Source organism: Tubulanus polymorphus, chromosome 12 (genome assembly GCF_964204645.1).
Source record: "Tubulanus polymorphus chromosome 12, tnTubPoly1.2, whole genome shotgun sequence".
In the NCBI taxonomy this organism is placed as follows: domain Eukaryota; kingdom Metazoa; phylum Nemertea; class Palaeonemertea; order Tubulaniformes; family Tubulanidae; genus Tubulanus; species Tubulanus polymorphus.
The window spans coordinates 3106989-3134093 of NC_134036.1; the positions used below are offsets into that span (position 1 = coordinate 3106989).

At 40.3% G+C, this 27105-nt stretch overlaps 5 protein-coding genes across 7 annotated transcripts in view; 2 read left to right on the forward strand and 3 right to left on the reverse strand.

Moving 5' to 3' along the window:
* The window catches only part of LOC141914323 (sarcoplasmic calcium-binding proteins I, III, and IV-like), a 119192-nt gene extending 112647 nt beyond the window's left edge, over positions 1 to 6545 (reverse strand). For both annotated transcript variants that reach the window (XR_012620773.1, XM_074805598.1), the window contains exon 1: positions 6295 to 6545. Coding sequence is in view for 1 of the 2 variants with exons in the window: in XM_074805598.1 (XP_074661699.1) it covers positions 6295 to 6361 (67 nt within the window). In the remaining variant the exon portion in view is untranslated. The remainder of the gene's footprint in view (positions 1 to 6294) is intronic.
* Positions 6546 to 9463: 2918 nt separating this feature from the next.
* LOC141914321 (uncharacterized) lies at positions 9464 to 14389 on the forward strand. Of its 2 annotated transcripts, none has more exons than XM_074805594.1 (6): positions 9464 to 9806; positions 10448 to 10659; positions 11047 to 11227; positions 11463 to 11579; positions 12394 to 12530; positions 13648 to 14389. In XM_074805594.1, exons 1-6 carry the CDS (start codon positions 9758 to 9760, stop codon positions 13993 to 13995), a joined length of 1044 nt encoding a protein of 347 aa, XP_074661695.1. In that variant the 5' UTR covers positions 9464 to 9757; the 3' UTR covers positions 13996 to 14389. The 2 variants fall into 2 exon arrangements, with proteins under 2 accessions (XP_074661695.1, XP_074661696.1); XM_074805595.1 differs by lacking the exon at positions 13648 to 14389 and adding an exon at positions 13087 to 13436.
* Positions 14338 to 16273, reverse strand: LOC141914322 (protein N-terminal glutamine amidohydrolase-like). Its single transcript, XM_074805596.1, has 6 exons — positions 16042 to 16273; positions 15664 to 15763; positions 15400 to 15453; positions 15160 to 15311; positions 14911 to 15035; positions 14338 to 14826 (listed from the first exon to the last, which is right to left on the reverse strand). Exons 1-6 carry the CDS (start codon positions 16140 to 16142, stop codon positions 14720 to 14722), a joined length of 639 nt encoding a protein of 212 aa, XP_074661697.1. The 5' UTR covers positions 16143 to 16273; the 3' UTR covers positions 14338 to 14719.
* Positions 16274 to 16646: 373 nt separating this feature from the next.
* On the forward strand, positions 16647 to 19895 carry LOC141914094 (thioredoxin-like). Its single transcript, XM_074805373.1, has 4 exons — positions 16647 to 16806; positions 17515 to 17676; positions 17972 to 18034; positions 18368 to 19895. Exons 1-4 carry the CDS (start codon positions 16783 to 16785, stop codon positions 18434 to 18436), a joined length of 318 nt encoding a protein of 105 aa, XP_074661474.1. The 5' UTR covers positions 16647 to 16782; the 3' UTR covers positions 18437 to 19895.
* Positions 19896 to 21039: 1144 nt separating this feature from the next.
* LOC141914324 (uncharacterized) lies at positions 21040 to 25851 on the reverse strand. Its single transcript, XM_074805599.1, has 3 exons — positions 25783 to 25851; positions 24583 to 24776; positions 21040 to 23253 (listed from the first exon to the last, which is right to left on the reverse strand). The coding sequence occupies exons 1-3, from the start codon at positions 25838 to 25840 to the stop codon at positions 23029 to 23031; spliced, it is 477 nt and encodes a 158-aa protein (XP_074661700.1). The 5' UTR covers positions 25841 to 25851; the 3' UTR covers positions 21040 to 23028.
* Positions 25852 to 27105: the final 1254 nt, after the last annotated feature.

The window sequence follows — 27105 nt, forward strand, 5'->3', positions numbered from 1 at the left end:
GGCTGTGAGGGAGAGGAGAGAGATGACAGGTAGAGTATATAGGATGGCGAGAGAGGCTGTGAGGGAGAGGAGAGAGATGACAGGTAGAGTATATAGGATGGCGAGAGAGGCTGCGAGGGAGAGGAGAGGTAGAGTATATAGGATGGCGAGAGAGGCTGCGAGGGAGAGGAGAGAGATGACAGGTAGAGTATATAGGATGGCGAGAGAGGCTGCGAGGGAGAGGAGAGAGATGACAGGTAGAGTATATAGGATGGCGAGAGAGGCTGCGAGGGAGAGGAGAGGTAGAGTATATAGGATGGCGAGAGAGGCTGCGAGGGAGAGGAGAGAGATGACAGGTAGAGTATATAGGATGGCGAGAGAGGCTGTGAGGGAGAGGAGAGAGATGACAGGTAGAGTATATAGGATGGCGAGAGAGGCTGCGAGGGAGAGGAGAGAGATGACAGGTAGAGTATATAGGATGGCGAGAGAGGCTGCGAGGGAGAGGAGAGGTAGAGTATATAGGATGGCGAGAGAGGCTGCGAGGGAGAGGAGAGAGATGACAGGTAGAGTACATAGGATGGCGAGAGAGGCTGCGAGGGAGAGGAGAGGTAGAGTATATAGGATGGCGAGAGAGGCTGCGAGGGAGAGGAGAGAGATGACAGGTAGAGTATATAGGATGGCGAGAGAGGCTGCGAGGGAGAGGAGAGGTAGAGTATATAGGATGGCAAGAGAGGCTGTGAGGGAGAGGAGAGGTAGAGTATATAGGATGGCGAGAGAGGCTGCGAGGGAGAGGAGAGAGAGAGGTAGGTAGAGTATATACGATGGCGAGAGAGGCTGCGAGGGAGAGGAGAGGTAGAGTATATAGGATGGCGAGAGAGGCTGCGAGGGAGAGGAGAGAGATGACAGGTAGAGTATATATGATGGCGAGAGAGGCTGTGAGGGAGAGGAGAGAGATGACAGGTAGAGTATATAGGATGGCGAGAGAGGCTGTGAGGGAGAGGAGAGAGATGACAGGTAGAGTATATAGGATGGCGAGAGAGGCTGCGAGGGAGAGGAGAGGTAGAGTATATAGGATGGCGAGAGAGGCTGCGAGGGAGAGGAGAGAGATGACAGGTAGAGTATATAGGATGGCGAGAGAGGCTGCGAGGGAGAGGAGAGGTAGAGTATATAGGATGGCGAGAGAGGCTGCGAGGGAGAGGAGAGAGATGACAGGTAGAGTATATAGGATGGCGAGAGAGGCTGCGAGGGAGAGGAGAGAGATGACAGGTAGAGTATATAGGATGGCGAGAGAGGCTGCGAGGGAGAGGAGAGGTAGAGTATATAGGATGGCGAGAGAGGCTGCGAGGGAGAGGAGAGAGATGACAGGTAGAGTATATAGGATGGCGAGAGAGGCTGCGAGGGAGAGGAGAGAGATGACAGGTAGAGTATATAGGATGGCGAGAGAGGCTGCGAGGGAGAGGAGAGGTAGAGTATATAGGATGGCGAGAGAGGCTGTGAGGGAGAGGAGAGGTAGAGTATATAGGATGGCGAGAGAGGCTGCGAGGGAGAGGAGAGAGAGAGGTAGGTAGAGTATATACGATGGCGAGAGAGGCTGCGAGGGAGAGGAGAGGTAGAGTATATAGGATGGCGAGAGAGGCTGCGAGGGAGAGGAGAGAGATGACAGGTAGAGTATATATGATGGCGAGAGAGGCTGTGAGGGAGAGGAGAGAGATGACAGGTAGAGTATATAGGATGGCGAGAGAGGCTGTGAGGGAGAGGAGAGAGATGACAGGTAGAGTATATAGGATGGCGAGAGAGGCTGCGAGGGAGAGGAGAGGTAGAGTATATAGGATGGCGAGAGAGGCTGCGAGGGAGAGGAGAGAGATGACAGGTAGAGTATATAGGATGGCGAGAGAGGCTGCGAGGGAGAGGAGAGGTAGAGTATATAGGATGGCGAGAGAGGCTGCGAGGGAGAGGAGAGAGATGACAGGTAGAGTATATAGGATGGCGAGAGAGGCTGTGAGGGAGAGGAGAGAGATGACAGGTAGAGTACATAGGATGGCGAGAGAGGCTGTGAGGGAGAGGAGAGGTAGAGTATATAGGATGGCGAGAGAGGCTGTGAGGGAGAGGAGAGAGATGACAGGTAGAGTATATAGGATGGCGAGAGAGGCTGTGAGGGAGAGGAGAGAGATGACAGGTAGAATATATAGGATGGCGAGAGAGGCTGCAAGGGAGAGGAGAGGTAGAGTAAATAGGATGGCGAGAGAGGCTGTGAGGGAGAGGAGAGGTAGAGTATATAGGATGGCGAGAGAGGCTGCGAGGGAGAGGAGAGAGATGACAGGTAGAGTAAATAGGATGGCGAGAGAGGCTGCGAGGGAGAGGAGAGAGATGACAGGTAGAGTATATAGGATGGCGAGAGAGGCTGCGAGGGAGAGGAGAGAGATGACAGGTAGAGTATATAGGATGGCGAGAGAGGCTGCGAGGGAGAGGAGAGAGATGACAGGTAGAGTAAATAGGATGGCGAGAGAGGCTGCGAGGGAGAGGAGAGAGATGACAGGTAGAGTATATAGGATGGCGAGAGAGGCTGCGAGGGAGAGGAGAGAGATGACAGGTAGAGTAAATAGGATGGCGAGAGAGGCTGTGAGGGAGAGGAGAGAGATGACAGGTAGAGTATATAGGATGGCGAGAGAGGCTGAGAGGGAGAGGAGAGGTAGAGTATATAGGTCGGGGTGAGGTTGTGGCAGAGGTTTGAGTTGAGATGCACGAATGGAGAGGGATGGATAGAGAAGGGAGGAAAGATAGAGATTTGACGGGAGGTAGAGATGAGTGAGCGTGTAGTATGTTCATCCAGTCCTATAGTGTGGTTGTCTCCACAGTGATCTCCGTCGCTCTGCGATCCTAGTGTACCAACTGTGATACATCAGACACTCAGGTTCTTGGTGAGGTTATGTTGTGTGAAGCTGACGAGGGACGAGAATAGCAGGAAATTATCTTCCAGAAAAAGGCGAACGATGTTGTTGCAGAAGATCTGGAGCATGAAGAAAACCATACGAATGTAGTGCTTACGGAGGAGGCTCATGAACGATGTTGTTGCAGAAGATCTGGAGCATGAAGAAAACCATAAGAATGCAGTGCTTATGGAGGATGCTCGATCTGCAAATGTTTCTGAAAACATTCTAGCAGCTAGAATGATTTCAGATGCGATTTTAGAATTTGTGACGAGGAAAACTTAAGCGTAGAAATAATCTTAATTTTCCCTTAATTTCAATCGATTTCGTATGACATATTGCATGCCAGGGGCGGACCCAGGGGGAGACATGGAAAGGAGCATAAAAAATAAAAGGGCGTATAAACTGAAAAGGGGAAAGTGTCCGAAGCAAAATCGTGGGTCTGGAAAATTTTGAAATGTCAGTATGTAAGTTAATTGCCAGGCACATAGGTTTAGTGACATTTAAAAGAGAATATGAGGGTTATAGGCCCGAGTCTTTTGAAGCTGAGTGCTGCTTTTGAAGGTGGTTAAATTGTGCCCAAAAATTTCAGAAGGGCACAGAGAAATTAAGCGAAGGGAGCACGTGCCTGTGCCGCCTTCTGATCTATCCCTAATAGGCCTATTCTACCGTGCAAAAGCCGATTGCGGCGTTATTCTATCGTAAATTTCACATCAAAAGCGCAAAACGTTTCGGAGTTCAATCTAAACGCTTTATTTACATTAATATCGGTTTAAAGATTACCCCGAAGCGAAATTTATCGGAGCATCCCTTTGAACTGTCAGGTCGCGCCGGAAACCACGCAGCTACCGAGAGACACGTGTCAAAGCTCGGTCAAACAAAATTGTCTCCTGGCAAATATGTATTTCTCCAGAGTTTATCTTTGAAAACAGACATTCTAATATTACATTTGTTCAAAGGGTTCGAATTTATAACGATTAGTTCAAAGCGTTCGAATTCTTATGATTCTTTAGGTTGAAAGGTTTAAAATTACTGATTCTGATGTCGAACGGTTTGGAATGATAATTCTGAAGTCAAAATGTCTGGAATTTATCAAATCTGGACTTATATATATTCACTGTTATAGTTGAAATATTGATAATCATTATTACATTAACACAATCTCAATACTCGTATTACTCAATACTCGTGTTACCCAAAACTCGTATTACATTATCGTATTACGTTTATCGTATTTGTATTACCAAAAATTCTAGTCTTTATGAATTTTTGGTATTACAAAATAACAATGACTAATCAGTGGCTATCAGTGACTAATCATAAAAACCAAAAATGCATAATCTTTATGAATTTTTTATAAAACTCATTGAATGAAAATGCTTTTGAGGTTTAAAAGACTGCACTGATGGTCGGTACGGCTGTGTACTGGCAAAGACCAATTGAAAGGTGAAAAGGAAGACACGCTATACATGAAACCACGTGTGGTAATGGATTCTGAAATGATTTCAGTCGTTAAATTACTTTTATACCCGAGGTGAAATTCATTGGCAAACAACGAACAGAGGAAAATGGGACGATTTGCGAAAGATTTCCAGAGATTTAAGTATCACCCAAGGCTGCGTTGTCCACGTCAATGTCGGTACATCGATTTCTAGAGAGACAGTTGTTTTGGAAGCCCATCCCCGACAGAACGACTAGGATCTACACTATCTACAAACAAACAGCACGCATTGCTATTGAATTGGGATCTTATATCGTAGTCGAATTATAATTACAAGCCGATCTATATACACGGTTATCTTGGCAATTCCTGATCCACAGAGCCGTCTCTGGGGCCGGTTCCATAGAATATAATGAACAACTGTATTTGAACGTGCTACGTTTTTTAAGATCTAGTCAGATCACCTCCTTCTTAACCAATCTGTTCGCGGTATAATCCCTGTTAAACAAAGCAGTATTAGCAGCCTCTATCGCCCGGTGATATCTATGATTTATAATAATCCCTTTTTTCGTGCTCGGAGAATTAACAAACCGAAAATAACAACGCAGTTACTGAAAGATGTTTTGATAAACGAAGCATCGATTTTTTTAGGAGTTCTATTATCAGCAGGATGGGCTATTCGGTGCAAAAATTGCCCATAAGCACGCGTATGAAAAGGATACTAAAACTATTTGTAACGAAACCTTTAGCTAAACAAGAGCCCCAAGGGGCACTATGGCCAGCCTGTCAGCTTTTCATAAAATGGCAAATGATGATGCATTCTGTGGGTTAAATTTGTTAAAATACACTCCCGTCTGAGAGTCAATACATAATAATTTACACAATACAATCATAGAATGCAAAAGTAGCACAGACAGCGATTGGATCTGGCAGGAACAAATACCTCAGATGAATCTTTTCCCTTGGTCTTATTGATTTTAATGCGGAATGGAATTGAATTTTCTGAAATTTGCTCAATAAAACAAAATAGAATTGGATCTGATATTGTTTTGCAGAATAAAATTTGATTGAATTTGTAGTTTGAACACATGGCTAATTAGCATATCAAGGTCATCTATCCGATTTAAGAAAAAGCTATTTTTTCCGGACAACGGTCAATGATATTTTCTGTAGTGCTTATAAAGATATTCCTCCCAAAAACCAAATCAACTAAAGCTTTCACAGAAATCGATCTTGAAATACAATTTTAGATCTAGAAATAAAACAGGTCCACGTGAACACCTGCTGATTTCTGCGGCTAAGCCAATCATAGAGGAGTCTTTGCTTTCTGATTGGCTTTTCAAAACCAAAATTTTTGCAATCAGATATTCGCGAAAAAGCTCATACAAATCTTAACGAGGCCCTCTTTCAAAATTCAGCTACGTAGAGTTTGGAGAATGGATAATGCTGTAATGAATGATTTGTATGAATATATGCTCAGTTGTACAGACAAAGAGCCTTTGGAAAACATGTCATTTAAATTCGCTCCATTTTTTATAGTAATAGGCTCAGCCTACGGCTGGCCTAAAAATTATGTTTGTCATAATCGGCTAGGTCATTTTGTCAGGTCTGTTCATGGTAAAATTGATCGTGATTTTTAAAAATGTAATGTACAGGATATATAGGCTAGGCGGCCGGCCGGGAGAACTTTTAAGCTCAGCAGCAAAAATGAGAAACAAAGTACAATTTTTTTTTACCTCAAAATGAAAATATGCAATTTCCCGCAAAAACAATCAGCCAAATTGAACAATGCACTATCAATCGACTATCAATGTTTTGTTTTAAGTGGTGCAATCTCATATCAAAAATGTCGAGGTTAGACCCATATGAAAGTTTTTTTTAATGTCTTAAGCATGATTTTACGTGTTCTTTTAATATGTAAAAAATGAAAAGCGCCTAGAAACTTACCATAGAACGTGTTAAAAACGTGAGCAAGCTTCTTCTTTTGGTAATCGCTCAATGCGGCAGGAGCCATTTTATCAGTCCGGTGATTCAAGGTTGATACAAAACGTGACGACGAAAGAGCGAGCGAGCGAGCGAGTGAGATGTGTAGAGACCTCCGGAGCTACGAAAGACCTTCCAAGAACAGCGCTGTAAAATCTACCCGCGGCGGGCAACTCGAGCGCGTGATCGTTTCTATCGACGACGCCGATTGGCTGCGTAGAGAGCCTAGATGCGCACGGCAGCCAATCAGCGACGTCGACACGCCACCAGCTCAAGTTTCTCGGGCGGCATCGATTCAAATTACGGTCGAATATTTAAACAAACATCAGCATCTAAACACGTGTACTCGCGTGCCAGAGGTTCGATTCTTTTTTGGTAGGTGAGATTCGTCAATGTGTATAGAGAATAGTTTTAGGAGCTGTCCATAAAAAACGTTGAGAAGGAGAGATTTTTGAACTTAAGACATTTGTGGATTTTGTGATTTCACAGTTTTTTGTGGCCAGCCTCAAACTATTCAATATCTATAGAGAAACATTCGGAGGTTTTCAATGAACATTCGACGAAAAACGGAAGGAAACACGGTCACATAACCAGAATACCATCCTACTATCAACAAATGATACTATCTTTGATGATGAAAATGAAACAATGAAATCCGTTGCGGGAAGTATTAAAGGCGATCAGGCAGATTTGACGTACTATTTTCGTTGTTGCCTTTAACGCAGACTTTTCGGTGCCTGGATTTTCTTTGGTGACGACGCGTGGGAGTGGAGGGTAGCGAGATCGTTCATTTTTGGTCCGTTTTCTACGAAGGAGTTATTTTTTCTATTAGAAGCTTATGAATATAGACAGTGGTCGCGGTCATTGTGTTAGCAGTTTTGTCTGATGGTCAAAGAATGGACAAGGCATGAATTATGTATGAAACGATATAATACAGTCTACAGTAGGACGCACTAATAACTAGTGACCATACGGAGTATTGGGTGACATGGTGGCTTAGATACTGACCAGGACCCAGTTCCACAGTTGTGAGTTAAGATTTGAAAGTTAACTCATTGAAAATTAACTAATTTTAATTCAGAGTAAACTCTCACTCACGACTGTGGAACTGGATCTCAAATGTCTTAGTGTAGCCCAATAATCTTGTTACATTTTCTTCCTCAGGCCCTATTCCTTCTTTAAACATTATTTTTGACACGGCTAGATAGTCCGTGCGAGTCTCCGTGTAGACCCTATTATCTTGTTACATATACTTCCTCGCACCATTTCCCCCAATTTTTGTAATAGAATAATTTGTTAATGGAAATAAATCTAAAGACAAAGATTCAGACATGCATTTTTAGCCAGGGGTATTTTCTACAAAGTTCGTTGATTCAAAAGGCCAGCCGAGAAGTTTTTGCCCGGACTCGAATCGGGTTCTTGCGGAGGTAATCTGAATGGAAACGTCGCACAGCCCCGCCATCTTGCAGAAGTATATTCAAAGACGTTACTTATCTAAACCATAACGCAGCATGTCCTAGGGGCATTGAATTCAATTAAAAACATCCTGATCTATGGATACAGACGATGAACTGAGGCATGGAACGCCGTACAGGTGTAAAAGTGATGACACCTGTGTTGTTGTTGCTACCGGATGATAGAACAAGGTTAGCGGCAAAGAAATAGTTCTTGTCTTCCGAAGCACTACTTCTTGCTTTCATTTGAATCGGTGAATATATATGTACCGTTTTGTTATTGTTGACTATCATAACATAACTATGCACACGTTGCTCCACAGCATATGTCTTATCAACAATAACATATAAATGTGTTTCAGTGATTTTACGGATAAACAACCTCGCTAAGCATCCAATACCACCATCCGTATCAACATCACCACCGCCTCCTCATAGCTCATCCGTATCAACATCAACACCACCTCCTTGAAGCTCATCGCTGAGCTTTCCTCGGTTGCATTCCCACCAACAACGCAACACCAGCCAGACTCGTGTCGCATCACCACAGTCCAGTGCTTCGTCTGACCACTGGCTCCCTTCCAATCGTTGCCTAACTATCCCTTCTGCTATGTTGTCGTTTCCACCACCAGTTATGCCTTAATTGTTATTTCCAAAAATCTCGATGTATTAGATTAGGCAGCCATTGTAGGATGATGTTATTCGCTTGTGGTTTCACAGAGGATGCTATTTTTGGTCTAGTATCAGGCCTCACGGACCCAGATGTAATTCGCTTGTGCTTTCGGAGAGGTTCCTGTTTTTTGGTCTAGTATCAGGCCTCACGGACCCAGTATAACAGAAACATCACGTACAAATCATACATGATATAATAACAATATCAATGTTTATAAATATACATAAATAACTTCATCTTATTACTCGGATAAATATTTCACCTGACATAACACGTTAACAGGTAGTTGTATCATCAGGCCTTTAACAAATTGTTAGGTAGTATATAGATTTATATACTTCAATATGATCTAAACATGATATACGTACTTATGGTGGTAAGAAACAAGTGCACCAATTCATAGTATTTTCTCATTAGAATTACGACCGAATTCATTGAACATTTTGAGACGAAGTAATTTTGCGGTCAATATAACAAGCCTTCGAGATTTTCAGAACGGATACAGAAAGAAAGAATATGCATTATCAAAGCATTGTTACTTCATTGCAGTACCAGCCAGCTGGGCCGTGCCGGGTTTTTAGGGCAGTTGTATTTCAAGAAAAAGGGCACTTTTTCATCGTGAAAAAGTACTGACCTTAAATAAAGTGCCCGGGTACCTGAATATATTTTAGAATGGATGACTTTTCATTTTCCAAAAAAAATTGTGAAAATTCTATCGAAATTTCGAAAAATCTTAACAAAGTTTCTTGGCACTGACTTTTTGAAGGGCACTTAGCAAATTTAAGTGCGTCCGTTCGATATCAAAACAAGTGTGTAAGTTCTGGAGATAATCTGTTTTTACAACAACCACGTCATTAGGGACAGAAACTAAGTTTGTACGACTAACTCACTTCATTAATACAGGATTCGAACCCACGCAATCTATCGCCTATGACGTCATTTTGGGAGAGCCGGGATATCCCAGCCGTCCAATGTAACAATATGTCCCTGACTGTAGTGTATTTTTATTACCTGGCGATCGAATGTAAACAATCTAGCGCTAAGAAGACAGGCACTGATCGTCCAGCTTGTTCCAGATCCTATCTAGGATCAATGTCCGAACTGCCGAATTTATGTGTTTACTGAGTGACTCCAAATATCCGAATTTGACGGAATAATTTGGCCATAAATTTGATCAGATATATGTTCATAAATCGAGGTCACAGACACAATAATCATCGTACTACCAGCTGACACCGACGTAGAGATAACGATATGAGTGAATTTCGACTATCAATGTTTATATGCTGACCTGTTGTTAATGTTATTAGCTAGGATAATTTCGACTTCATTTCGACTTTTGATCGGCGGTAAGTGACCCATATTTTATACTAAGTAAATTCTAGTTTTTTTTAATGAATAACCATTAATTCATTGGGTGCCATTCTTGGGATCAGCAAGATCGTCTGATTCATTCAATTTCTAAAATCTAGTCGTTACCACCAATGGAATCAGGCCAGGGTATAACCCGTAAAACCGATCCCAAACGACCCGTTGCGCAGGGGGACACGTACACCGTCTGTTATTCAGACTGCCCGTAACATCATCTATGATTTTATTTTCAATTTAATTTCTTGCTGCATTTTGGTGTAAAACGATTCTTTGGAAAAAAAATGACTATGAATATCCTTATCTAATCTAAGTATTGCTAACAATCGAAAAAAGTAATGCCATTTTCCCATTTCCATTGCCGCATATTCCGACTGCGCCTTCTAAACTGTCAAGGCACCAGCTGGCGCGCTGAGCCGTTTCATTGAACTAACAACAGTAACATGCAGTAACGTGCTAATCCAAATTTAATTAGAAATGTCTCAACACGTATTATGCTTAATGTATGCTAGCAAATGCCAATTGTTAGTAAACGGCGAAGGACTTAAGTAACGCTTTAAAAACCGGTTCGGTATATGTGTCGCAGAGTTGAATTTTCTAAATATTCCAAATCCAACTTCAGCCCGCGTTATCAGCGCGATGTTGTCGACGACGGCGAAGAGAAAGTTGATAATTGATACGGATGCTGGTCTGGATGATGCTCAGGCTATAATGATGGTGCTGGCGGATCCGAACGTTGAGCTGCTGGCGTTGACGACCGTAACCGGTAACGTACACGTCGATCAAGTCAACGTAAACGTTCTGCGAGTATTGAAACTGTGCAACAAATTGGACGTAAGTTTATACCGCGTAATCTTAGATTTCGTTTGAGCAGGTCGGGGGGCCAAGTATAAGTAGTCAACCCCCGATATACCGCCCACAACGATTTTGGCGGTATAGAGAGTATGGCGGTATATTGGAAGTGTTTTACTATGTATTTGTATTGAGATGTACATTGAGAAAACTTGGAGGTAGGCGGGGGTGGCGTTAAATGGGAGGCGGTATATCGGGGTTGACTGTTGTTGAGTTGGTGAAACGTTAGGGTTAGAGTTGAGATTTCAATAGTGATGACTGCTTCATTTTTGACAGCGTTGAGATGTACAATTTGGAGTTAAAGACACATGAGTTGATCGTTGAAGTATAACCAAATCTGTCATATTTGATGATATTTTCAATTTACAGATTCCAGTATATCAGGGCAGCTCTGATCCACTTGTAGGAGAATATGACAAGGGCGGTGCTGTTAGTTATCACGGTAAAGACGGACTGGGCGATGTCCCTAATCCAGAAGTGGTAGATATGAGTCTCATCAAGTCGGAGCCAGCCGTCTCGGCGCTTACACGTCTAGTAAACCAGTACCCAGGTAAAGAAGGATGGTCGATTTTTTATGTTCAGCTCTCTTTGCGAGGTCCATGAGGACACTGCAACGCAGTGCACTCCATGATGGTACATGCTTCTGATCCCCTTCTTACAAACAACTCTTAAATCTACCAGAAAAAGCAACAAACCATCCAAATCTACTGAAGAATGAATCATTCTGAACCGAAGAAATCCACATGAAAAACCGATCCACTGAAGCAATTTGTTTTTCTCTTCAGGTGAGATAAGTCTGGTAGCTATAGGACCGTTAACGAATGTAGCCAAGGCGATACGAACTGACGAGAAATTCGGCTCGAAACTGAAAGAATGTTACATAATGGGCGGAAACTATGATGGTAAAAACACAGTTATTTAGATCGTCTTTCAGTAACTGACCCCTGTACCGTGATATTTAAACACTAGTTTACATTAAGCAACCTTTCAGTAACTGACCCCTGTACCGTGGTATTTGAATACTGGTTTACATTTAACAACCTTTCAGTATCTGACCCCTGTACCGTGGTATTTGAATACTGGTTTACATTAAACAACCTTTCAGTAACTGTCCCCCGTAAACCGTGGTATTTAAACACTGGTTTACATTTAACCTTTCAGTAACTGACCCCTGTACCGTGGTATTTAAACACTGCTTTACATTAAACAACCTTTCAGTAACTGAACCCTGTGCCGCGGTATTTGAATACTGGTTTACATTAAACAACCTTTCAGTAACTGTCCCCCGTAAACCGTGGTATTTAAACACTGGTTTACATTTAACCTTTCAGTAACTGACCCCTGTACCGTGGTATTTGAATACTGGTTTACATTAAACAACCTTTCAGTAACTGTCCCCCGTAAACCGTGGTATTTAAACACTGGTTTACATTTAACCTTTCACTAACTGACCCCTTTACCGTGGTATTTAAATACTGGTTTACATTAAACAACCTTTCAGTAACTGTCCCCCGTAAACCGTGGTATTTAAACACTGGTTTACATTTAACCTTTCAGTAACTGACCACTGTACCGTGGTATTTGAATACTGGTTTACATTAAACAACCTTTCAGTAGGCCATACTAACTCCCTTACTTACAATATATTAAATAACCTTTTCATCCGCGATGGAATGATATGACCCGAAATTTTAAACTGAGATGATATTTTCACAGGTATTGGTAACATTACGCCATACGCCGAGTTCAACTTCTACGTCGACCCGGAAGCGGCAAATGAGACATTGACTAAACTAGGCTGTCCAATAACTATCATTACCTGGGAATTGTGTCTAAGACATCCACTTACCTGGGTAAGTTTTCTTCGAGCCAGCTCTCTACCAAATACAGCTCTCAGGTGAACAAAAATAGCGCGTTCCAAAATTCTGTCAAAATAGTTGCCGACCTCGGAGTTTTTTAGATGGTAATTCCAGCTTCCGTTACTGGATGTTCTAATATCAAAGACCACCCATTGAAGATTGTAGGGATCCATAAATGCTGGATATGAAAGGCAGGGATTTTCACCGAAAACCATGCATCCTTAAATATGCTTCACCGTTGCAATTGAAGGGGACGGAAGACCACAATCATGTAATAATAAAATATCCAAGAAAGGGTTTGCCAGGATATATCTGCCTGGCTGTTTTGAACTCAATGCTTTAAAGGGATGTTGCTGTTAATGGATGGGAGGAGTTCAACAAACCACTTGACCATCAGATCACATGCAAAAACGACTGCCGTGCTTGAAAGAATCCTGTGAAGAAACGGGAGGAATGCAACAACGTACTGTCCGTTATGGACAATGCGATCCTGTCACATGTTTCTGCAAGAGGAACTTAGTGACGCATTTATCTTATGTTACTGTTACAGGAAAGTCGTGACAATTACATCAACAATCCCAGCAGTAAGGCGCAGTTCATCAAAATTGCCGAGACGGAAATCGTCGAAAGGCTACGAGACGAGGGGAAGACCTATATCTTTTGCGATCAATATGCAACCGCCGCCATTTTGAATCGGTCGTTCGTTTTGGAGACGAAGCGGTGCCGGGCAACGGTGGCGCTGGAAGGTGAAAAACGCGGTATGATGGTTCCCGAATGGACGCTTGAAACAGACGATGAACGCACAACAATTGACGTCGTTACGAAAGTCGACGTGGATATATTTTTGAAAATGTTTAACGAAATGTTAACCAGAGATGAATAAAATTTCATGTCTATATAGAAAAATACTTCGGCATTACTTCTTCATTTAATTAATGAAAATGGCGCGGATTTTCAAAACCTGGTCACTAACGGTTTATCTGTTCGAAGCCTTGTTCCCATCCAGAAACCAACATGGTTGACCCTTAGGAAGCTTACACAAAATTGCCGTATCTCTAACCATTCATCAACGTTTTGATGCTTTTTTTTATCGGTATTTTTGCATTTTCAGGAATACTACGACACTTTCATTGGCCGTCCTCATCTACTATGCAAATTTATCGCCGCCGCCGAAAATAGATCCGTCACTGGGCAACGCAACAATAACGACCGGTACCGGTGTTCGGATCAGTTCGCCGCGGCGATTGCCATCGACGAATCGGTTGCGGAAGAATACGAAGATTGCCGACGTTTTCCGACGGTCAGGCTCGATGGCACCTACGAAGGTATGATGGAGGCGACATTTTGTGATAGGGGAGAACACGCTTCAGAGGACAACGAGAAAACGAACGTTCGCGTCGTGACTGTTTTAGATATGAATAAATTCAAATCGTGTTTGGAGAAAATCTGTTCTCTGTAAAAATCGTAGGGCATCAATCGGCATTCCTTAGTTAACTTTATTTCATTACATTCGATGAATTCCGTAACGAGTTTTCGTTTTATTTGACGTGAAAATTAGAATACCTATTGTGGAATTCTTTCTGATGACGGACATCGTGAAGTGCACATTTTAGGACCGGCCGATATCGTTGGCTTCATAGAGAATGTTTTTACCTGTAACAAAAGCATTTATTGTAAAAGTACATGACGTATACATTTTCATGTGTTGCAATGACCAATTTTGAATAAAACATACAGTTACATTTTACTACAATTGCTGTACAAAAATCAACAGTATGATTGTACTATAAGCCTACCAAAACAGAAATCTTGCCATGTAATGTTATAAATGCATTTTTATTGATATAAGCGCACGCGTCTCAGAAATGAAAATCTTTTTTTATAAACCTTCGATTTATTTCACATAATTTCTATTCATTTCACACAATTTTTATTCGAGTCGGTCTGAAAACAAGGGTCTTCTTGTTCGTGTGCGGTTGTCACTGCGGACCTGGTTATTACACTACTGTGGCAATCAAGGATCCACTGGAGGCGCCTTCCTTTGAGTTCATCCAAAACTAGCCGAAATAGCCCAGTTGGGAGAGCATTAAACTCAAGATCAGAATTTATTTGCTTCTTGATTTTCTCCCAAGCACCACCAGTTGCTCAGCGAGCACCTTAGATTATTATAATAACCGGTAGCGCTATCTATCGGGCAGAAAATGAGCTACGAACTCGGTATAGCTGTAAACATCACCGCATCCGACCGATTTTTCCATCGAGATGAAGTCATCCAAGTTATGGTTACAATCTGTGGAACACAAGACAAAAAGCGGACAATTTTTTTCGGAGATATTCTCATTTAAAGCCTGAACTGCCAAACGGCGAGACCTACCGTCAGTTTTAATACACGGATATTCGGGTGGAGGCTGTTGCCATTCACCGGACGACGTTCTCATGTGCGAACGATCGGAAGCGAACTTTTCTAAATAAACTTCGGCCGGTATTACGCGGAAATATCTGAAATGACAGGTCCAAAATTTTAAGATCATCGAGGAGCTTAGAGTCACAGCCATTCTTCAATATTATCAATGTTTACATCTTTAATTTTTTACGCATAATAAATGAGGTTCTTGAAATACACCTGTGATATTTTGTTGCTAAACGTCGATCTTCGTGCAAGAACGCTTTATCCACATAGGTGGCGACACTGGTAGGGAACGACAACCGAGTATCAAGGTCATACACGTGACTTCCGTCTCCGTCGGTAACGTGCAGAAATATCACGTGATAATCCTGCGAACGAAAAAGTACTGCGTGACAAGAAGAGGTATGCGCAGGCAAAAATTGAAAAAAATCGTGTGCGACACTGCACACATCTTACCCAAACTACCGGGTCTTCGGGATCATCGGATGCAATTTGTTCCCAAAGCGGAATCTGAAATTAACGAAACCAATGAAGTTTATTTTTTCCAACACTGAGAATAAGCCGTACTACGATGGTCTACGTGAATGCGGTGTATAAACGATGATCAAGAGCAGAGGATATTGAAAAGTATTCCCCGAACTCTCGGTACTATAGAGCCCACCCTTAAAACTAACTTTGTCACCTCTTCCGGGCAAAATCAATCAGTTCCCATAGACATACCGTTCTATTTGGATTCGATAGAACTACGGCGTAACATTTTTCCAATTCCGAAGGAATCCGTTTACGAATCGATTCGCACATTTTCCAAACGTTCTCTTCACTGAATCGAGAATAGAAATTCGTGTAGCTGTTTTACCAAGAACATTAAACCCTAAAGATCGTTATATTGGCCATGAAACGGGCACGAGGCACGAACCGATGTAATAAAATTATATTTGTAGTTTGAGTTTGTAACGGGTAATGAGCGGCCGTAGTGAGCTGCGTTAACAAATAATTATTAATTGTCATGGTATTTAGTATAGTATCAGTAGCCCCGCTACAAACCTAGAAAACAATAACGCACAACAGTGACATCTGCAGCACGTACTAACTACTTACCAAAAACATTTCGTGTAAATGCACTCGTCTTTCGAGGCAAAGAGAATTCCTCGCGATTGAGAGTCGTTTTCTTCTGTAGCGGCCATTTCTAATGATTCCATTGTCCGAACAATTCACCGATTAGGCCCTGTTCATCTTCCCAACACTAAATAATTCGTCACGCTTAAATCGCTAAAATGCACTGATTACTTTTGTCGAGCGGGCCACGACGGATCGGCGATGTAAATTTTACGTTAATGTCAATTCATTACGATAGATGGCAACCCGGTGCATGAACACAGTTCAGTGTGGCGGCGGTAGCGCTCGGCTTGAGCCGCCGTTTCACAAAGCGCTGGCGACATGTCCGCCGCGGTATAAGGGCTGGCTCGCGTGTTTAAGCGGGTTTCTGACCAACTGACCGCGCCAAATCGGATCGGCGTTTTAAGCCGTAACTACGCTAATGTTGTTACGATGTCATTAATTCTTCTACGCAATAGGACGTTATTGGCAACTTTTTGTTTTTGATACCAGGAAAAAGTTGGCTTTTAATCGAAATGGGATTCGAACCCAGTTCGTGCATGGCAGATCCGTTCTAGCTTGCCGATATAGGAATTAACCTGCACACACATGCTGTCGACTACCGTATATAAATAGCAGTGACCGACCACACCACCACACTCACCACACTCCACATCGACGTGTTTTCTATTAACAGTTCCCAGGGTTCAAGTACAAGTGACGACCGATATTTACACAGCAATCATGGTGTTGGAATTGAAAACGAAGGTGAGATTAATTTAAATCAATTTATTTTTTACATCTAATCGAGGCCTAGAGTAGGAGGACATTTATGATTTATATCGAATCGATAGATAGAATGACCCCGTGTGGCCGTGGCATGTGTGGTCTAATATTATACTATATTATAGTCTAATCGTCTATTTCAACCTGACTTTGAGAGCATTCCGGGTGGCCTAGCGCGCTCATTTTTGGTAGTACATACCTGATAAATGTCTTAGTTGGACCAGAAGGGACAAGCAGTCGACCTAAATCATCATTTTTTAATCCATTTGACACTGTATTGAAGGATATCCAAAAAGTCTTCACTGAAAAGGGTTAAATGAAGAGAAGTGACTCCATGATTTGAAAGTTTAACAAGTTGTTTCCATGCCTACATACCAAACTCAGTTGGTAGGCATTGAGACATATTGTTAAACTTTCAAATCATGGAGTCTTTTTTCTCTCATGAACCCCTTTCAGTGAAGACTTTTTGGATATCCTTCAATACAGTTTCAAATGGATTAAAAAAAATTTGGTTAAGGTCGACTGCCAGTCCTTTCTGGTCCTACTAAGATATGTGTGGTCCTGATTTTTATCCCCTGGGCCCTCGCTCACTTGCCAGGGATAATTTGTTCATTCGGTGAACTCATTATTGGCCTGATAGTACTCTAGGCAATGATTTCCATATAAAACGTTTCGCATTTTCCATTTTAGCCCGAATTTGATGAATTCATCAAGAAAAACCCGAAAGTCGCTATCGATTTCACCGCCGCCTGGTGTGGACCGTGCAAAATGATTGGACCGAAATTCGAAAAAATGGAGTCAGAATTTCCAAACGTCAAATTTGTGAAAGTTGACGTCGATGCGAATAGTGAAGTAAATAAGATGAAAGCGTCCTCCCTATTTTCCCATAAGGCGAAATGATGAAACCCCTCAATTGTTTTTATGGATCTTAACAAATTGGATTGTTTAATTATTGACCTCTGTTTGTTTGACTCTGTCTAAAAATGCTGTGCTGCCATGATGATTATGATATGGACATAAGGCCTAGTGACAGTCTATTTATTGGCCGACAGACGAAGGTTTAACTAATATTGAATCTCGCTTCGGTGATGCCTACCTTCCATCACCTACCTACCTACATTTAACTACCTTTTTATTTTTTTTTTAGACTTCAGAAGAATGTAAAATTTCGGCTATGCCAACATTCCATGCATACCACGATGGCAAAAAGGTAATTGATTTTTATAAACACCATACACTGCCCATCATCCAACCCCGAGAGCTGAAAAATCTTTTCATTTCAATGAAAAAATGTTTTCGTTAAAGTCCTGATCACAGACGAATAAAGGCCATTCAAAAATTAGAAGAATGGCAATAAAGTTTGTCTTGAGGTGGATGCAGTGGGTCCTTACATCGGGTTGCCTTGATGCAGGGGTCCTTACATCTGGATTGCCTTGAATTCCTCACATGGGGATGCCAAGCTCGGACAGCAGATTGACCTGCATTACTTACGAGCATGTTTGTTAGCCTATAGTCTGTTATTATTGTCTGTTTCTAATTTCAGGTCGATGAATTAGTCGGTGCCAGCGAAGATAAATTACGCGCTTTATTGAAAAAGCTCAACGACATGTAAATTGCAACTCGAAATCATCGGGGCTCATTCGGACAAAATGCTCAGCAGCGCCATCTTGAACTGAGCCCTGAATGAAAAAAAGCGCCATTCGTAAATCAAACCCGTTTAATGTCGATGGTAAATCGGAATTAGGCGGGTTTGATCATCGATGAAACCTTTCAACTTCTTTCGAAAAACCAAAAACCAGATCTACGATATATGGACTTTAGTTGTAACGGTAAAATTTACCTTGTCCTCAAGGTGTTTTAGTAGGTGACACACGCATAATATAATACATTATATCAAATCGCGATTATTCTGTTTGACCCCTTTGTCAAAGATTAGTCAATATTTAGGGGCTTTTAAATTTTTATTTCAACTTATCAAGGAAGCATACGTACTATAATGGTCTTTGAAACTGATAAATTTTTTTAGATAAGCAGGGTCCGCGGCCAACCTGTCTAATTGTTTATTGCGAAACCATAACAACTCACTAAGACACAATGAATATTTAATCATCGGCATGAAATCTATTGACATTATGATTATTGCAGTACATTCATGTATCTCTTCTATAGAATTAACCAGGCCACAATTATCAGCACTACGCGTGTATATATGTGTGGACTTGTTTGTCACTGTATTCCGTGATAACCTGCTGGTCTGAAGAACAATCTAAATTAGACTTTTGTGTATAGGACATGTAGAAATATAAGTACAATATGATCATAGTACGTGTAACTTCATTTCGACATAGGCCTATTCATGTGTGAATTGAATTGAATAGATGTGCAGCTTACATACCTGACCTATGTGACCTGTGATTAGGAACATGTAACATTTTGACATTCGAGTAGGCCTAATTCATGTTCATATGACCCGAGTAGGCTGAAAAAAACTTATGTTCATACTTTCCTTGTAAGAAGGCCTTGTGCATTTTGCATGATCTTTGAAAACATAAGAAAGTAAACGTTATTTCATTTTAAATAATAAAGGAAACGTTTTTGTATGTTATCAAGTAATTACGTTATTTTCTGGCAGATAAGTTGTTCAATTTGAAGGTTAGGTTATAGATAATCAAAGCAATCTTGTCGACGAACATTTAAGATAATGAAATTCAAAGGAATCAAAGCAATCTTGTCGATGAACATTTTAAAGATAATGAAATTCGAAGGTTAGGTCATTATTGCATAAGTACTTGTCTAACATTAGGGCTTTAAGTTTTTTGTACTATTTTTGAATGCTGTGGTTGATTTGTGACGGAGACATATAGCTGGAATACTGATGTACTACATGTATAGCACTGTTGTACTATGAGGACAATATAGGGTCAATAAGATGCTAGTATTACTATGCTGCTATAATATATCAATTATGCATCGCGTGAACCGTCACTGTTTGGGTGGTTTCTATTTCTTTTGTGAAGATCATGTGCCTTGAGTGATTCAGTTAAATAAACTATTATATTATGTCAACATAATTTTATCCGTTTGTCATATTTTTGTGTATACCCCTTAAGTCATTTGTTGGTTGATGAGACGAGAAGATACGCAATATCCGTGTATGATGATAACGAGAGAAATCCCACAATAATGAAGCCAAAATTGAAAAGTTCTATATCAGAATGATTTTATTTAAGAGCAACGTTTTGACTAATTGCAATAAGCCATCATTAGGCGTACTGACATTTGTTGGTCGAGTCGCCTCCTAAAGTGCTGGTAGCTCGAAGTCCGACTCCCTTGCAAGGATTGGAACCTTCCTTACCCAAATAAAGCCATCCTCCACAAGAAACCTTTGATGGTATCACACGACCCTACCAACCACAGTAGACTGTATGACAATGTTAAGTATTGTTTTATTGGTAGGGTATTCAATATTTGTAGAGCAGAAAGGCATGGATGTCATACTCCAAGCAAGGCAAGTTAGTACTGTAGAATTCACTTAATTCAGATGGCTGGGGACTGCCAAGATTTTTCTTCACAAATTAAGTAAAATCCAAATTACGAATAATAGTTTACGTCGGTTAAATGGACCAAATATAGTTCATTCAAATTAAGTGAAAATCCACATTGGAAAATCCGATACAAGTGAGTTCATTCTGAACTTTCCACTGAATTCAAAGTTGAATTATATGTATATGTGCAGCTTGTGCACGTAATCTGTAGATAAACCATACCGTTGACATTGGACTGATACCGCTAGTAAAACTGGAAAAAATTGTTTGAACTTGCCGACCCAATAGCCCTCATACATCCTCAATGTGAGCAGATTCGAAGATTAGGACAACCCAGAACAGATTTAAGAAATATATGTTCGGCTTTTATACGGAGGAATTAAAGAATAAATCCTCGCACCTGTGAAGCGTAGATGTGGCAGGTGACATGACGCGACAATTCAATCGGCGAAAAATAATGACAACAAAAGCACAATTTCATGTTTTATATATATAAATAATGTTTGTTTATATATTACATTTATTTCTATATGTTGTTTAAGTATAAAATAGAGAAAGATAAATGGAATGTTTGAAGATACAACATAATATTCAAGTAAAATGTATCCAGGGGCAGATTTAGGGAGGTGCGCGTGGGTCGCCAATTAAGTGTCCGTTATTTTTTTCCAAATTGACAAAATTTTTCAATGTTTGTCCTTTCTAATTTTCTAAACATTTACATAAAACATAAGCATTCAGAAAAGCGCACCCCCTTTTCAATATTCCTGGATCCACCCCTGGTATCCGATAATAGAAACTTAATATTATTAGCTTTATTCATTGAATTATGATTTTAATTTCATTTTCCTACATTTAGATAAAATAATAAGATATTAATTTTTCAATTTGTATAAAATCATTAAGGCCTATATATTTACAGGTAATGTATAAAATGAAGTTTTACATTGTATTATTGTACATCGCGCGCGCGTGTTAGGAAATAATTTACATCAAATCTGTATAAAATCACATCATTTTCTTTTCACCTAATTCTAAAAAATATTTGTGGATGTAAAAATTTATATTAAATCAGGTAAAATTATTCAACTACCATGGCTGTATTTAGCGAGGTGCCCTATTTTTGCAAATATTAATTCATATCCTATGGAACGACCCTTTTTCGGGTTACCCTGCCCCCCAAAAAAATTCAAACGCTAGTTACGGCCCTGACTACAATCTATGAAAGTACATAATACAACTATGTACATGTATATTCTATGCAGGCATATGTGCCTGTCTAGAATTACTTGAGGTCGATCACTTAATGGACATTTCTTTTTAATTGAATTCAAATCAGAGCGTTTAAATTAAAATCATTATCATATTTCAAACACGACTCATGTGAATTAGATTAAAATCCAGGGTGAAAAAATAGGACATGATTTCTAAATCTCAACCAGGCAAATGAAATTAAGATGGGTGGGAAATACTGACCTGATCTAGGCGCCATCTGGTGTTAATGTATGACGATGGCGATAAGAAAATCAAAATTTTCTCTGCAATGAATACGAGTCATTGAACGAGAAATATAGGTGTAACTGTTATATTACATGAGACACATATTAGTCACGTACTGGAGAATACTGCAGTGTTTAAAGCTGATCGTTATACATGGACACATCAGTGATTAAACAGAGAATGTGCTCGACTAAGAGAACTTTAGACATATATAGCAAAGATCAATAATACTGTCTAATCTAGTATGTGATGAAAGCTAAAGTATACTTTGTAATAAGTGTACACTTAGTGTATACTGATATACCGAGTAAAGACTTAATTGTATCCTTCGCATTTTAATTTGTAGCAAAACAGTAGTTCTTTAACTTAATTGTAAAAGAGCATACCAAAGTAAAATGATGGCCAAACTGTAACAGTCATAGGAGAAATTGACTGCATCTATGAAGCACCTGAAGATATTTCAATTTTATTTCAAAAACTTGAAATGTTGAATCAAGTTTAGAAGCTTATTAATGTAATGGGGAACCCGCAACATCGTCTATTCCACCAGATGGCAAGAACTTGGACGGTCTTACGTTGTTCAAAAGTACTTCACTTTCAATGAACTGAACTGAATTTTTTAGACTCCCGAATCCATATATTTTCACAGGACCTGCCACATGAACAATTAATTCATTTTTCTACTCGGATATTGGAATAGCTTTCATTAATGATTCATTCAGATTAATTGAAATGTAGAAGAAATCGAAGGCCGAGTTAACATAGCGACCCTACTAGATACTCTCCTACCGTGAGTAAAATGCTCGATTGCCGCAGGAGGTTAGGTTCCCGATTAGTTTCAGCGGAAGTAGGCATCAATCTAGATTTAAATCTACGATGATTTGATGGCTCGGGTAATTAATTGGACGGTTATGAGATTGAATGAAGAGGATGGAAAACATTGCGTGGACGTTTTAATTAAACAATGATCCTGAAATCGAAATTTACCAAAATGTATCATCTGCGTCGAAATTGTTCGCGCTTAAGAATGCAGTTAAAATCCGTTGATCCCAAAAATTTTTGAATGTTTTTTTTTCTTTGATCCGAATTTATGAATGTTTATCTGGTTGATGATCGGAGACACAATCCCTGATTCCTGATAAATGAAAACGCGCTTCCGATCCTAGGACGAGAATCTCAACGACACGAATACGGTCGACGCTACAGCGAGGACGACAGCGGCTGCGATCCGGGATCGAGTCCGGATCGAGTCGCCGCCGTTGCAATAATGACCCCAACAACACGAGTAATGATTTAACCAGTAACCGTTGACTTCCTTCGGCGGTTCGCACGACACAGCACATCGACGAATCACGTGAAGGTCGTCACCACGTTGGAATACTTCTTTCTGCGAAACAAGAAAATAAAAAAACGCGAATTGTAGTTTTCTTTTTTTATAAAAAAAAATCTGTGCCGTGTTACGATATGTTGTGTGAGCATAGTATATGTGCAGATTGAGAGTAGGGTCTACGAGGGTTTATAAGTGAGGGTATAATCTATAGTATACAGTGTTATGGGTTCAGTATTTAAGGTATAGAATGGAACCTTGTCATAACAACCTCAGATATAACGATCTATTCCTAGAACCATTTTAATATAAGGAATTCCATACTGAATATAATGAACCTCTTAGTTTGCTGTAACAAGGATCCACTGTATTAGTCTATACTATTAGCATATACTTTACGAAATAGATAACTTTAAAATGCTTATAAAGCACGATATATATTGCGGTGCTCGCTACGGGGTCGGGTTTCGTTCTTGTATGAAACAGCTGGTTCGTAAAGCGTGATAAATGACTCGGTAGAACGCATTAAAAAAGCAACAGATTTTTCAATGAATTTTCTCGTTGAATTCGTTACACCTGCAGCTGATGTTTACGGATTGAACAGGAACAAGAATTGTAATCGGTCTAAAAGTGATTTCTACAACAAGTGTCGCATCTGATTGAGAACAATTTTGTGAATAAATAAATGCATGTTTCGGGTTTTTGTATGATACACGCTTTTATTTGAGAATTTTGGGTATGAAAGTGTTATCTTAATACCAATCTGAGTAAGTGTAGAAGCAGGCTATCAGGTGTCAAAGTGCTGATAAACGATGTGGCCTTCAGTGTATTGAGGTGTGTATTAGAAAACGTTTTGCTGTATCTGTTAGTTTTTTGTTTTTCTTTTTTCATTACCTCTACCACCACGTCTGAGTGTGGATTTTAATTGTTAGTAGGAATTTTAACAAACAAACTGGTTAGTCTTTAACGGTAAAAAAAGAACTGAAGCCTCCATAAATCACTCTAGACGACATCATATCAAGAATATTGGGCAGGCGAAGATAATCAGCCTGAATTACCGAACCAAAAATGTAGTGTCCACAAAACGACCATCCATTTCTGCGCGCCACTGACTTACTCTAGACAAAGTGTCGCCACCTGTTTCAATTCAAGTCAGACTTACCTACAACGTGATATTACGAGAAAAAGAAACAAGTGGTCAGGCAGCATTATCCACATTCCCTGAGATTTCCAGGTTTTGCCAAAATTTGTAAAAATTTGTTTTCCAGGTCAGTGGCGCAACCCAGCTACATGCGAAAGTAACAAAAACCGTTGATGATGATGTCATAGGGGGATTTATGAAGACAGGCAGCGCACCACCCTCCGTTTGGAGGGGATGTTTGAACTTACAACGCAGACCGTGCCGACGACATTTTGCACGTCTTCCTCGCTGCAGGTCGGTAGTTGAGTCGGCGTAAACGGATCCAGACAACGTTTCATGTTTATACGACTCTGGAAGTAACCGGGACTGAGCTCCGGTAACAACGCATTCTCCGACACGCTTTCATCGCCGACGCATGTGTAACAATGCCAGCCGTTAACAACTGAAATTTGATAAATAAAACGCACATCGGTTACTCATCAATATAGATCGAGACTTGTTATCGTTGCCCCAGCCCTAAGCTTGCGTTTACTGGACTCAGGTTTAGCAGAATCATGATCATATGTTTGCAACAAGCTCAACAATGATGACCAATTGAACACTAACGATGAGTAGAGGTTACTAATTAGTATCTCGTTAGTAACCTGCGTATATTTCATTTTCATTATTGGATATAAATCACTGACATTCACAAACCGTCTGAGGATAAGCCTGACTGATTATAAAAGCTTACGACCAACTACCTGACTAACTTAGGTGACAAGATTATCGACAGGACAGTTTCTTTAAAAGAAGTTCTCAATTCTCAATAAAATAATTCTCTAGTCAATTTCAATTGTTTAAATTATTCAGTTCATCATAAATAAATTTAGGAATTGGGCCTAATCGTTTTTATGACACTTAGTCACAAGGTTCTATAGGCCCAAATATAAATTTCCGAAATGTAGAAAGATATATCGGAAAAACTCCTAATATCTTACCAATCTGTAGGGAAGATTAACATGCCATCCCCGGAACCATAAGGTATCCATATAAAATAAACAAGGGCCAGGGATCTCACTTTCAATGATTAATTCAGATAGGCCTATACTATCTGACTATGAGTCACTAAATTAAATTGATGACTTGATTCTGTCACAACTTCTCAAAATCTGGCCCCGCCCTTTTGTTTGTTGTTAAGCCACACGATCATCTTGTTCCCATTTACACATTAAACACCTTTCTTTTCCACCCTCCCCGCTTCGTTTCGTAATTTTCGACCCCTTATGCTTGTGCTCCCACAATAAATATACCGAATTGAATTGACCTAAATCTCAACGATTCAATTTCAAAATCTCACTTTCGATCTCATTACCGACGGAATAAAGGTGAAAAACGTATCGTATTTCGCGCCGATAGACGCAGAGTTTCATTGTTTTATGTTTAAGGGTATGAATCGATAGGCTTACCGAGCAATAAGGCTGCAAAAACGGCCGAAATCAAATGGAATTTCGATGATGATATCATGGGCGCCGCCATCTTGTTTCTCTCTAGTCCCACCTATCTCCAGCAACCTATTTACTCAAAAAGGCCAACAAAGGAAATTTAGGCGTTTCACACTAAAATTAAAAAATTCTATATTCGAAACCAGCCTAGGCACCCGATACCTAATTTTCTAAGGGTACCTAAAATGCCCAAGTTAAGGTGAAGAACATTTTTGATAAATTACTTTCTCTTGTCTTCAACTTCACAAAGTTACTGGGTTTAAGATTGAAACAGTGTCACTATTTGCACTGAAATGGGAAATTTCCGCTAAAGTTGACTTATGCAAAACACAATTAATTCATTCATAGTCGCAGGAACCGAGGAAGGCGATAATAAGCTAATTCTTTAATTTCTCCAAGCTTATTTTTGTTTCTATTTTCATTTCTTAACTTTTAACTTATTTTCAATTTCTCTTCATTACATATATAGGGGTTACAGGCCAGAAAGAATTATTCCGTTTAGGAGTTCTTCAGAAACTAATAAGGCCAAAGAACAAAATGCCAAGTCTTTCTATCGCGAGAAGAACACTGGTGATTTGAAGATAGAAATAGAATCTAGATAATTTCAAATGTCAAATTTAAGAAACGTGAAAATTGTTTCCAATTCAAAATTTGAAAGAAAAGGTATTTATGGGAATATTTTTTTTCGGTGATGTATCGACACTATTCTCGCTTGCGCGATTACGGCTCAATCTCTCAAGGTCGTTGAGCCAATATTTACTGGCCCTAAAAATTGTATCACGTAGACCAAATGTAATGCCTTATTTAAGCTTTGATTGACGTTTTAGTATTTCGTAAGTAAATGTGCATGTAATTTACGAGTTTTGTAGAATTGAGTTACACAGAAAATTAGATTTGAGTGGAGGGGAACTTCACAAGTTCAGTGGTCGCTGCACACGCAGGCCAGAATGAGAAGAACAGTCTGGTTAGTACCCTCTCACTTATCCGAATTGTTTGTGTAGGAGCTGCGGTCCTGGTGGATTTATTCGCCACAGGGTTCAACTAGGTACTCGTAGCAAAATACACTCCAGAAAATGACTGCAAAACAACAATGCAGTTTTCTCCGCCTGAGGCGCGCTTAATCTCATCTGGGGCCCCCTTCCGAGGCCTTCCTTCTGCATCAACTTTCCAATATTTTGCCCTTTTTTGATAGAATGCCTTTAGAACAATTGGGCACTCAAAATTTCCTAGCCAAGGTCCTACCGAGAAATCTTTGAAAAACCCCCTCATTGCCCAAATAATTATTGG